This window comes from Pipistrellus hanaki, assembly GCF_964339955.1.
Source record: "Pipistrellus hanaki genome assembly, chromosome: 16".
In the NCBI taxonomy this organism is placed as follows: domain Eukaryota; kingdom Metazoa; phylum Chordata; class Mammalia; order Chiroptera; family Vespertilionidae; genus Pipistrellus; species Pipistrellus hanaki.
Window position 1 is genome coordinate 6768056 of NC_140518.1, and position 13800 is coordinate 6781855.

Genomic DNA, 13800 nt, shown 5'->3' on the forward strand with positions numbered 1-13800 from the left:
GGATGTCACCTCTAAGATGGTGTCTTTGCGGCACATCTAAAAGACCATTTTAATTTCTCATCAAGCCTGCAATTTCTCTGTCATGTGATGTATAGTAGGACGAGTAGATTCCATGGCCTATTGTTGACCTTGTTCATCATAAGAGTGGATCCCTTGGTCCAAAGTGATGCTATCCTATGACTTATATACTGTAAGCTGTATATAAGCTTTCAGTATATAGTACTGCACTGCAGGGATAGCACTGCAGGCAGGAAAGACAATTCTATGCACCACACATGCCATTATAATAAGAAAGAACTGCTATTGTCTTTTCACTGTGGAAGTGGTCTGATATAGAAAACTAGCCTTCAGGTGGGGTGGTTAGCTTCATGATTGATATTTGTCGGTAGGGCTCAATACCCTTCTCTGCTTATGATGACAGCATAAATAGCAGAGGTAGCAGCGGTGAGAGGGAGCCGTGCTATTGGTCCACACCTGCCCCTATTCCTTCCCCCATAGCTACTTTGAAATTCCATCATGGCTTGTGTGCCTAAAAGTGACCCATGGGATATTCCTGTGAACTGTTTAAAAGATAACACTTTCCTCCTTCCCCCGTTCTACTCCCCAATAGTGCTGCGGGTTAATCTTGTGGGTCATAAAAGTGCTTTGGAAACCCAATACAGGGAGTCACATCAGATGCAAATTCAGTCACAGGAAGTGGGGAGGATATTTCCATATTAAGGATTAACTTATTTGAGGGAGGTGGAGGAAATGGTATAAGAACAGAAGGATAAAAGTTTGGGATGCAATCAGAGCATATGTCCTAAACACAATATAAGCAGATAAAATTCAGTGCCATATGCATATGATCATAACCACATTGAATTGTTGACAGGAATACAAGGTTGGTTTAACATTTAAACATGAATCAATTTTTAAAAACCATATTTACTGAAAAAAGAGGAGACTAATCATATGATTATCTCAATAGATAAAGAAAGAGCATCTTATAAATTTAAACACACATTTCAAATATAGAATGCCTTTGCAAATAGGAATAATAATAATAAAAAAAAACACCCTTGCTCCCCTGATGGAAAGAATCTACAGAAAAGACAGAAAGCTTACTATTTAATTATGAAATATGGAGAGCTGTCCCACTCTACAGACAATACACAAAGGAATCCACTTCACCATTCCATTCAATATTAAAGGGAGGGTCTAGCCATGGAATGAAGAAGGAAACAATTTACAAGATAAAAAGGCTGCTAATGAATAAAACCACCATTTTCTGTGGATATGGCAGTATATGCAAAATTTCCAACAAAAAAATTTATTAGTAAACTATTAAAAATAACGAGGGAATTTGGTTCCAAGATAAATTCATATACAAATAAATGTTTTTCTGTATGTCAGAAGCAGTTACAAATAAAATTTTATATTATACCATAAATAAGATCATAAAAACAAAATATCTAGGAAAAATCTAATGAAAGATAGCCAAGACCCCTACAGAGGACAGAATAGTTTGACCAAGCAAGTCTATGAGAAATCTACTGCTAGATTTCAAAGAGACATTTATATATGTTTGCCAAAAGACCTAAACAAACAAAAAAAATTCATAGAGGCACTATTTTTAAGAGTCCCAAACTGAAAAAACAAAAACAAACAAAAAAAAACTACATATTTCTCAAGTAGAGAGTCAACAAATAAATTATGTCATATTCATCCAGTGGAAGATTATACACCAACAATAATAAATGAACTACAAATATTTACATTGTTGAATGTCACAATCATCATGTAAAGAAGAGCCAGTCCTATAATATTTTATTTATATAAAGATCTAAACCAATGAAAACAAGCTATAGTGTGACAAGTCAAGAGAGTGATTAGCAAGCATTAGAGATGCATAAGGGGGTATGATTTGGAGTGAGTAAGGTTCATTTCTATTTCTTGACCTGATAGTATTACCATGGGTCTGGTCATTTTGTAATAATGGGTCAAATTGGAAATTAATCATTTGCATACTTTTAAAATGAATAGTATACCTAAAAAAAAGTTTAAACATATTAGACATCAAAGATAAATCAGGTAACATCTCAACTAATCTAATTCCTTCATAAACTGAGAAGCAAGGAGAGAGAAAGATTATTATAAGAAAACGAGAAAAAAAGAAAACACGGTAATTGTGACAAGATTAGGACTGGAGTAACCAACACATCCTGGTTTGCCCAGAATGCCCAGTCACACCTCTAGGGAGTCTCGCATCCTGGGAAACCTGTTAGTCCAGGGCAATCAGGACCATTAGTCACCAATGAAGTGAAATGACTGATGCTCTCTCAGTCCCAGCTTCTGTTTCAACCCACCTGCTTTGGTTCTGCTGTGCATATGGAGGAGATTATACCAAACATCCTCTACCCAAGTGTCTGTGACCCAACCTGGATGCACAGGTGGGGTGGTTGCTCCAGAGAGATTCATGTCGCAGTCTTAAATCACCCTTTGGTGGGCAAACACTTGGACTCAGGCATAGTGTCAATTTAAATCATGAACATATCAGCATCATGTCCCTTACACAGGGATACTTCCGGATGTAAGTACAGCCAAATACCCAATACTCCTGTACTGACCTGCATGAAGCCATGAGGGTTGCTATCATATGACCACAATATGACCAAAGCAGGAACCATCCTGATGATGGGACCACCTTCCTTTTATCCTTTTATCTGTGAGTTATTCTCAATTAGGAAATACATTAAATACCTATTTTCTAAATATTCATATCACATAGGGAACAGCTTCCTCCTTGACAATTTCTCTGTGATTAACAAATGACAAACAAAAACAAGGAAAGTCTTATTGATTGGTCCCAACATTGGGGGCCCGGAGTATAAAAACCCCAGAACAGAAGAAGTCCTCAGAATCTGAGAAACTCACCTCTGAACACAAACTCACCTTCTACACCTGACACCATGTGCTGCTCCCCTTGCTGCCAGTCCAGCTGCTGCGGATCCAGCTGTTGCCGGCCCAGCTGCTGCTGCCGCCCATGCTGTGTGTCCAGCTGCTGCCAGCCTTGCTGCCGCCCATGCTGTGTGTCCAGCTGCTGCCGCCCATGCTGTGGGTCTAGCTGCTGCTGCCGCCCATGCTGTGTGTCCAGCTGCTGCCAGCCTTGCTGCCGCCCATGCTGTGTGTCCAGCTGCTGCCGCCCATGCTGTGGGTCTAGCTGCTGCTGCCAGCCTTGCTGCCGCCCATGCTGTGGGTCTAGCTGCTGCTGCCGCCCATGCTGTGTGTCCAGCTGCTGCCAGCCTTGCTGCCGCCCATGCTGTGGGTCCAGCTGCTGCCAGCCTTGCTGCTGCCCAACCTGGTGTCAGTCCACTTGCTGTAGAACCACCTGTTGCCGGCCCAGCTGCTGCTACCGCCCATGCTGTGTGTCCAGCTGCTGCCAGCCATGCTGCCAGTCATGCTGCTAGCCATGCTGTCGCCCTTGACGTGGGTCTTGCTGGTGCCAGCCTTCCTGCTGCTGATCACCTCACCAAAGAAACACCATCTTCATACTCCGTCTGTTCACTGAGTCGCCATTTGGGAAACAAATTCACTTCCTAGGCTTGGCTGGCCACCCGCACGCTCTCCCTTGATTTCTGTGGCTCATGTGCCTGAGACAAGCTTCTGAATCAGCCGGATGGAGAGCAGAGGACGTCCCAGTCAGCTTCCTCCCGTGTGGGTGCAACGTGGGTCAGCTTCCTGCATCCTCCACACGGAGCTCTGGTCTCTGCTTTGAGTCTGTATCAAGGTCTTCACCCTCTCCCTCGGTGTGACTTAGAAAAACACATTTTGTAACAGTTACACGGGTTTTCTGCAACTGCTGAGAATCTTCTCAATCCTGTTTTCTTTCCCTCTGCTCTCCTGGTTCCGGTAATCCTGCTTTCTTCTTTCATGCTCACTCTGAGTTGGCTCCCTAGATATGGGAGTTGTACCTGTATTTCTTAATAAATTCTGTTCATCCACATTGTGTTTGGTTTTATTATAAATCCTGATATAAGCATTTACATATACATTGCACATCATATGCATAAACCATTCTGAGCTTCATGTAGTCCCCCAAAACAATTATCTCCATTCTTCATATGAGAACGTTTCACAGGGTCATGTTAGATAGCTGACCTGGACAGCCTCAGACCCAAGACTGTATCTTTTGCTTTACTGTTCAATGGTGCTTATTATCTCAAGACAAGTCAGAAAAAGGCCTGGCCTGAGCACCAGCAAGATGCTAATTTGAGTGTCTCTGACAGTGGAGATGACATTCTCCTGTATGTACAGGCACATAACACCTATTTTCAAAGTTCTCCCCAAATCAGTGTCCACACCTCCACTACATTGGAGGGCAGCAAGGCCTGTACTTTACAGCTCCCCTGCGTGCAGGATCCTTTCCTGTCTCAGGTGCCGTCCAGCCTGTCACGCTTTCATGGGCATCCAATGTTCAGGAGTATCCAGTGTGTCCTCATGAGGGAGAGGCTCATCTAAGAGACTTGTTCTTTGCTTTCACATAAACCAAAATGTTGGCTGTCCTTCATCCCCTGAGTTACCTATAGACTAGAATAAAAGGGAATTAAGTCATTTCCTGCAGAACATTTTACATTCCCCAACTTTAAGGCAATTTGTCATTCTGATCAGAATATTAGTAAGAGAAGTTAGTTGATACCTGAGAAATAGGCAATGGGCAGGTAGGACTTTGAGGAACTCATAATTCTAGAACCTTCTAATGAAACAGAACCATCTCCCGTGGATTGTGAGTGAAGTCGGTAGCACTTGAGAGAAATAAAAACCTGGTTTCCAGGGGAAGTGACATAATGTGAGGAAGAAGAGTCAAGGAGCCTGAGAACTCCTAATAGTCATGGTGGACAGAGACTGTTCTTTGGTCCTGCACTAACAGTGCTGTCTGCACATTCAATGAGCTAAGGCTTGAGACTGGTTCTGAGAAAATTAGAAGCATTTGGAACCCAGATCACCTCCTTGGGAGCAGTAGTGGTGCCTCTGATGAGCTCACTGAGCTGGTGTCCAGGACTCGTGCTCGCTTTTGAGACTGTGCCTGGGATGCTCAGAAGAGACTGACAAACTGACTGACCGCTGGTTCTTGGTGGGTGTTTGGGTGATTAAAATGAGAAACTAAAATGTTCTGGGTGACTTACTATTTGCTGGGTATGCACTTAGTGCTTTATCTACATATCTTTAATTGCTGCAGAAATTTTCAAGACAGTTATAAATGTCCACATTGTACAGATGAGGATATTGAGACTGAGGAGGAAAAGAAATGTCACAGTTTGGTTTCTCCAAGAAATTAATCTAAATAAATGATTCAAGTTCATTTAGTTGATTTGGTAAATGCAGGTCTCACTGGTTTGGAGTGTAGATGTGATACAGGAATGGGGCACAGGAAGCCAGTACCATGTGGCCAACTGTAGCTTATGTCTAAGAGGAAATATCAGAAATGTTGGAAGCACACACTTTAGGATTATCCAACTGAGCCATTCGGGAGCCGCCTCCTTATAACCCTCTCCAATCCAAGATACCTTGTTGGGGAATGCAAAACCTCATCTATAATCTATGATTTTCCTCATTGCCTCCAACATTGGGTTATTCAGTGTAAACTCACCCTTTCTAAGAAGAAGATGGTGAAGAAGGGGATGGAGAAGGTAGAGTAGGTGGAGGGGAAGAATGGGCGAGGGGAGAAGAAGAAGAAAGATGAGGGGGAAGAGAGGAAAGAAATGCATAAGAAAGAGGAAAAGGAGGATGTAGAGATGGAGGAAGAGAGAGAGAAGAAGAAAGAAAAAGGAAGGAAGAGAGGTAGGGATTAAAGAAAGTGAGAAGGAAAGAAAAAGAAAACAGTGCATGTGTAGTCAGTGACATGAGGTCACTAATCTGCTGGTTAACAAGGTTAGAACTGGAGTTACCAACTCATCCTGGTTTACCCAAACTGCCCCAGTCACACCTTTGGGGGAGTCCTGCATCCTAGGAAACTCCTTAGTCCTGGGCAATTAGGACCACTGGTCATGTAGGAAGTGAAATGACTGATGCTCTCTCAGTCCCAGCTTCTGCTTCCACCCACCTGCTTTGGTTCTGCTGTGCATATGGAAGAGATTATGCCAAACATCCTCTACACAAGTGTCTGTGACCCAACCTGGATGCACAGGTGGGGTGGTGGCTCCAGAGAAATTCCTGTCACAGTCTTAAATCACCCTTTGGTGGGCAAACAGACTTGGACTCAGGCATAATGTCAATTTAAACCATGAACATATCAGCATCATGTCCCTTACACAGGGATACTTCCGGATGTAAGTACAGCCAAATACCCAATACTCCTGTACTGACCCGCATGAAGCCATGAGGGTTGCTATCATATGACCACAATATGACCAAAGCAGGAACCATCCTGATGATGGGACCACCTTCCTTTTATCCTTTTATCTGTGAGTTATTCTCAATTAGGAAATACATTAAATACCTATTTTCTAAATATTCATATCACATAGGGAACAGCTTCCTCCTTGACAATTTCTCTGTGATTAACAAATGACAAACAAAAACAAGGAAAGTTTTACTGATTGGTCCCAACATTGGGGGCCCGGTGTATAAAAACCCCAGAACGGAAGAAGTCCTCAGAATCTGAGAACTCACCTCTGAACACAAACTCACCTTCTACACCTGACACCATGTGCTGCTCCCCTTGCTGCCAGCCCAGCTTCTGTGGATCCAGCTGTTGTGGATCCAGCTGCTGCTGCCGCCCCTGCTGTGTGTCCAGCTGCTGCCAGCCTTGCTGCCGCCCCTGCTGTGTGTCCAGCTGCTGCCAGCCTTGCTGCCGCCCCTGCTGTGGATCTAGCTGCTGCTGCCAGCCTTGCTGCCGCCCATGCTGTGTGTCCAGCTGCTGCCAGCCTTGCTGCCGCCCCTGCTGTGTGTCCAGCTGCTGCCAGCCTTGTTGCCGCCCCTGCTGTGGGTCTAGCTGCTGCTGCCAGCCTTGCTGCTGCCCAACCTGGTGTCAGACCACCTGCTGTCGGACCACCTGCTGCCGGCCCAGCTGCTGCTGCCGCCCCTGCTGTGTGTCCAGCTGCTGCCAGCCTTCTTGCTGCTGATTGCCCTGACTTAAGAGTCACCACCTGCACACAACACCTACTGTGAACTGACTTGCAATTTTGGAAATAAATTCCCTTACAAATGTTGCTGAAAGCCAGCATGTGGTCACCAACATTTTTGTGACTCATTTGCCTGTTAGCAAGTGTATGAATTCCCCCGACAGGGTGCAGTGGACATCCCCGATTCTTTTCTTACATCTTGTGGACCATGTGCCAGCTTTGTGCATCCTTACTATGGAGTGTGACTTATGAGTAATTTAGGAAATCAAACTCTCATTACTTCTTCGTGGATTTCTACTGCTGGTCTTCATAATCATGTTTCTTTCTCAGTGTACTCATGGTTCTTATATCCCGCTGTTTTATTTCCATGATCACTTTGGATTGTCTCTGTAGATGCAAGAATTCCATCCTATATTTCTTAATAAATCCTGTACCCTTACTCATCACCAGTTGCATTTGGTTTTATTACACAGCATTCTTCATATAGGGACTTATGCACGTATCGCATACCGCATGCATTTCCATTTTGAGCCTCACAACAGCCTCTCACAAGTTATATCCTCAGCTTGTTGATGAGAACATTTCACCGGGTAATGAATGCAGCTAAAAATGGACTGAGGAGACCGAAGACTGGGCCTCCTGCTCCTCTCAAGGGCACTTGCATTCCCATATCGGGAAACGTCGAGATGAACCTGGGGCTGCCCACCAGCAGCCTGTGCACTTGAGTTTCTCCTTTAACAATGGAATCATCTTCCATCTACCCAGCACCTCTGTGTCTACAGAGTCCTTCCCCAGTCAGGGTCCCACAGCTCACAGAGCAGTGGATGTTTCAGTGAGGATGGCGGTGAGTTTCAGTTAGGAGACAGGGATGGCGTTGGAGAGCTCTCACGAATGCAGGGTAACTTTCCTTCTCTCGGGCTTTGGTCACCCCCCGCATGCCATTCCTCTGCATCGAGCAATTTTGATCATCCATTGTGTCCTCTTAAGACAGGCTCCCTTATCAGGACTTATTCTTGGCATCACATATTTCTTGTGTGGCCTCCTTCTCCCGCGTCCCTGTTTTGGAGCAAAAAGGCATTAAGTAATTCTCTACAAAAAATACTCCCTACATTATGATCCCCAACTTTAAACCAACTCGCTTCAGTGAGTTTTTAAGAGGGATGTTACCATATTAGGGGCTCGACATCAGTCCCTGCTCTGACAAGTAGGACCTTCGGTAGAGGCAGCTGTGGTGGGCGAGGGTGCATGTGGCTGGTTCCACGCAAAGCCTGGGTCCCTGCCCCCACGGCTCCTTTGTTTGTGGTCTACATTGGAAGCACTGGGGCACCTGAGGAGGGAGACGGGATAGTTATCCCCAACTCCTGGTTATCCAGTGCCTCCCAAGTGGTGGATACTCTTGTGGGCACTGATGTGGGACACAAAGAGGGGACACTTTCTGTCCACACACGTGGTTATAGCTACATAATTCTTCAAATCTCTGGATCTCCAGTCTTTCCGTCTTGCTCCTTCCAGGTCTCAGACCAATCATCCCTGCTTCCCTACAGCCCATGAACGTCACCTCCTCGTCCACTTTGTTGCTAAGCAAAATTTACAACTAGATGTACTGCTCACAGTTCTCATCGGGATTGTTTTCCCTTTCCACTGCCTTGTCAGACCAGAAATTGTTGACCTATTTTAGTAAAAATTCCATATGGGGTATAATAGCTGTTGTTGGGGCTAATAACTGATAAAATTTAAAGAATGTCATGATTATATATCATATTCCATTAGGTCTCTGCGGGGATAAATGGAGTTGTAAGGCAATCTTGCTTTAGTCATTTAGGTCAGCACTAAACCTCCTGATGTGCTATAGCTTCTTGCTAGTTCCTTGGTCTGGAGGTTTAATTTGTAAATTTGAGATAAAGTTTATGTTAAGTTAGGGATATAGGCATAAACAAAAAAGGCAAATCCCAATTACTGATAAAAAAGGCAAATAAACTATTCTTTACTATTTATTAAGGATTAGGAATAAAATATGTTTTTGTGATACCCCTTGGAAATGTAAGGATGATGATATCTTAAAGACTATCTGCCTACAGTCCAGCTAATATAGTAAAGGAGGCCAGAAAAGAGAAAGAAAAAATTCCAGATTAATCCATGGATGGACATACTATTTAGGATGGAAGTGGGAAAAAGAAAGCAATAGACAAAAGAAAGATGACACTATATATGAGAAATATTCTCATGAGTATGAATAAATATATCCTGCATGCCCCCCACCCCATCCCAACACACAGCTAGGGAGCAGCAGAACAGGAATTTGAGGACTCTTCCATATGATTCTAATTCTCATAACCAAGATCTATTGTATTCTTTTCCACAACAGAGAGTTTACAATTAAAGATAGAATTTGAGATGAATAGCTGCACAGTTCTAGAGGGAACTTAGTACAGACAAGCGATGATGCAAACTAGCAGCCTCTTTACAAAACTGGCTCACACTGAGTGGCTCTGTAATCGGGTGAGGGACTGCAGAACTTTTTCCTGTTTCTCTCTAGAAGTTCTACAGTTTCAGGCTTTACATTTAGATGCATAACCCAATTTGAGTTGGTTTTGAATAACATCAAATATGGGCCCAATTGGGTGTCTTTTTTTGTTTGTTTGTTTTTGTACATGGATATTTACTAGTAGCTGTTTCAGCATCATCTGTTCAAAAGAGCACACTTTCTTTTTTAAAAAAAATATATTTTATTGATTTTTTACAGAGAGGAAGGGAGAGGGATAGAGAGCTAGAAACATCGATGAGAAAGAAACATCGACCAGCTGCCTCTTGCATCCCCCCACTGGGGATGTGCCCACAACCAATGCACATTGCCCTTGACCAGAATCGAACCCAGGACCCTTCAGTCCACAGACCGACACTCTATCCACTGAGCCAAACAGGTTTCGGCAAAAGAGCACACTTTCTCTGCATATTAATTTGATACCTTTTTTAAAAAATCAATTTCCCCCCATTGGTCTATATCGTTAACATTTCCCCCGTGGCCCCACAAGAGATTTAATTTAAGTCAGATGGTGTTTTGCAGTTTATACAATTTCATGCTAGTTATTTTGTTTCCCTCAACACTGATTTCCTCAGCTCTTCCATGGAGGCAGTAATATCCACTTTCCAGGGTTATATGAGAATAAGAGATGATGCAGAGCAAACATCTAGCTCAATACTCAGCACAGAGTAGGACTTCAATAAATGTTAGTAATTCTTCCCACTTATTTTCTATGTTGGACACATCCTCTAGAAAGATCACACTTTCTGTTATATCCAGTGGCATGACCCTAAGTATCTCTGTATCTCTTAAGAGGTGACCACAATAAAAACTTACTTTTCTCCCAGAGCTATATTAACCCTTAACGGCTAATACATCTATTCTCTTTATTATTCAGTTTTTCATCCAACAATCCAGGTTTCCTCTGGACACCAACCCATTGCCCATCTTGACTTTGAATAATACATCCTTCCTTCTTCCTACTTTTTTTCTTTCTTTTTCCTGAAAATTCTGAGTCTTTATCTCAAGAGAACATGGTAAGCGGTACTGTTTCCTTTTATGGCCTAGAGATAATGACTGGATCAAAGGTTTATATGCCCATTGCATGGTTACCTCAAATCTCAGGATTCTAAAAATGTATCTTCCTTTAACAACTTCCAGGTCAAGAGATCAAATTGCCTCAAAGTTTGGAAGCCTGGAAAGTATGGCCTGAGCTTGTGTGCTTTGCAAGTGTGAGTGTTAATCCAAATTACTGTTGAGATAAATAAAATATCACCAATGCCTATTCTATGACACCCAAGAACAAGTTCCTCTCAGCAAGGGGAAGGGCCCCGGATACCAACCACACTCACGTTACTTTCTGATGACAGATTGCGCCACTTACAGATCAGAACTCAAGGAAGCTGTCAGAGCTGCCTTCACTGATAAAATTCTTAAAGCAGCCTCTATTGATCAGAGAAGTAGAGAGAATATTTGAAAAGAGCTCTGTAGACAGAAAGGTATTCTGTATATGAAAGGTCTGACTATCCCCATTGTTAAAAAAGCAATTCAACGTACATACCTCCCCTGTGCCCAGTCACCAGTTATTTCTACCTGCAGAAAAATGTAAATAAAAGTGCCCTGGACCTGGAATCAAAAGACCCTGTGTACGTAGGACCTATTATGTCAATTATAAGCCACATGTCAAACCATTTTCTGTTCACTGAGAATGATAATGGAATGATAATTTTTGCTCTGCCTATCTTGTAAGGCCATTGTGAGACTTGAATGAGATAAAACATATAAACTGCAACTCAAAAGTAAGGCTCCATAAAGGAAGTATTATAAACAAATAAACAAAATACAAACATATGATGCAAGATAGTATAGATTTTTATTAGGAAAGTACAGTCAAGAAGAGTGTTCAAACTGATATTGAAGAGTTTAGTAGCCTGGCATAAATTATTAAATACAATGAATAGGTCTAAAAAGATGATCAGTATTGATCATTGTGCAGAGCTAAGTATACAGTCATAATAATTTGTTTAAGTTCCATAGAGGCAAGAGGGAAGGACGACTTTCATCAGGCCTGAGACCATTAATTCATGTTGAAATCAGATGGAGCTGACCAGTATCTGTACATTGATCAAGAGGAAATGAAGAACAGAATCAAAGGGAAGTAGACCACATCGCCTCAGTGGACTCTCAAGAATTATAGAAAGATGAACGAAGTTGCGTCAGCATGTTGTTTCTCAGCAAAGCTTGGGGAGCCAGTTTCTTGCAGGATCAGAAACTTTGGCAAAATGGTCAAAGAAATATGTCTTGTCTCCGGTGGGCAAGTGGATCAGCAGCAGCAAGGCCGGCAGCAGCTGGACACACAGCATGGGCGGCAGCAAGGCTGGCAGCAGCAGCTCACACAGCATGGGCGGCAGCAGCAGCTAGACCCACAGCATGAGCGGCAGCAAGGCTGGCAGCAGCTGGACACACAGCAGGGGCGGCAGCAGCAGCTGGACCCACAGCATGGGCGGCAGCAAGGCTGGCAGCAGCTGGACACACAGCATGGGCGGCAGCAAGGCTGGCAGCAGCTGGACACACAGCATGGGCGGCAGCAAGGCTGGCAGCAGCAGCTAGACCCACAGCAGGGGCGGCAGCAAGGCTGGCAGCAGCTGGACACACAGCATGGGTGGCAGCAGCAGCTGGACCCACAGCATGGGCGGCAGCAAGGCTGGCAGCAGCAGCTAGACCCACAGCAGGGGCGGCAGCAAGGCTGGCAGCAGCTGGACACACAGCAGGGGCGGCAGCAAGGCTGGCAGCAGCAGCTCACACAGCATGGGCGGCGGCAGCAGCTAGACCCACAGCAGGGGCGGCAGCAAGGCTGGCAGCAGCTGGACACACAGCAGGGGCGGCAGCAGCAGCTGGACCCACAGCAGGGGCGGCAGCAGCAGCTGGACCCACAGCATGGGCGGCAGCAAGGCTGGCAGCAGCTGGACACACAGCATGGGCGGCAGCAAGGCTGGCAGCAGCTGGACACACAGCATGGGCGGCAGCAAGGCTGGCAGCAGCAGCTAGACCCACAGCATGGGCGGCAGCAAGGCTGGCAGCAGCAGCTAGACCCACAGCAGGGGCGGCAGCAAGGCTGGCAGCAGCTGGACACACAGCAGGGGCGGCAGCAGCAGCTGGACCCACAGCATGGGCGGCAGCAAGGCTGGCAGCAGCTGGACACACAGCAGGGGCAGCAGCAGCAGCTAGACCCACAGCAGGGGCGGCAGCAGCTGGACACACAGCAAGGGCGGCAGCAAGGCTGGCAGCAGCTGGATCCACAACATGTGGTCCTGCAGCAGGTAGACTGGCAGCAAGGGGAACAGCAGGTCATGGTGTTAGGTGTAAAAGGTGGGCTTCTGAGCAGAAAATAATTCTTAGGATGTGAATTCTTCTGCCCTCCTAGACCTTTTATACACTGGTTCCCAAATTTGGGACCAATGAAACGAAGTTTCCTTGTTATTATTTATGACATTTCTTCATGACCATGGACAACTGCCCAAGGAAGAAGAGTTCCCTAAGAATTATGAATGATCCGAAAATAAAATGATAGAATTGTCCTCCTAATTAAAAGATAACCTATAAGAACTCATTTCCAGAAATGGGAGAGGTAGTCAACATCAAAAGAATTATTAACTATGAATCATCCTTTTTTAAAGAAGGAGCACATCCTCTGGTCATATGCTAGTTCAAGCTGGTTTGGAGAAGCGGCCAGAGCCATTGTCACTGACTTTTCTCCCTCGATGCTACTTTTATTGAAATCCATCTCTAAAAACAGAACATGTTGTTGATGAAACAAAGATGATAAATTCAAACTACATTTTAACACATTTTGAATTAAAAAGAATATTTTAATAAGGCTTTTTATCTATGTCACACAAAACTCAATGACTGATTATTTTCTTAGTAGCAAGCAAGTCCACATGGGCATGTATATTTTGCAGCAGGGATGGAGTTCAACTATAACTGGCATGATCTTTTCCACGCTGGGCTCCAGATTTGTTGGCTGGCCAGACAGCAAGCGTGTTCTGGGAACACTATATTTACATTTACTGGCAAAGAAAAAGCAGTTAGTATGACTACAATAGTTTGCTTTGAATTGCAGTTTAAAACTACAAATGCCCAGGAGTGTAAATGGAGGGACAAAAGGGACAACAA

At 44.3% G+C, this 13800-nt stretch overlaps 1 protein-coding gene across 1 annotated transcript; it reads right to left on the bottom strand.

Moving 5' to 3' along the window:
- Positions 1 to 8103: 8103 nt before the first annotated feature.
- Positions 8104 to 12976, bottom strand: LOC311610807 (uncharacterized protein; the record flags this gene model as incomplete). The annotated part of the gene is made up of 3 exons (XM_084862325.1): positions 8104 to 8159; positions 12121 to 12784; positions 12902 to 12976. The coding sequence occupies 3 exons, from the start codon at positions 12974 to 12976 to the stop codon at positions 8104 to 8106; spliced, it is 795 nt and encodes a 264-aa protein (XP_084718451.1).
- Positions 12977 to 13800: the final 824 nt, after the last annotated feature.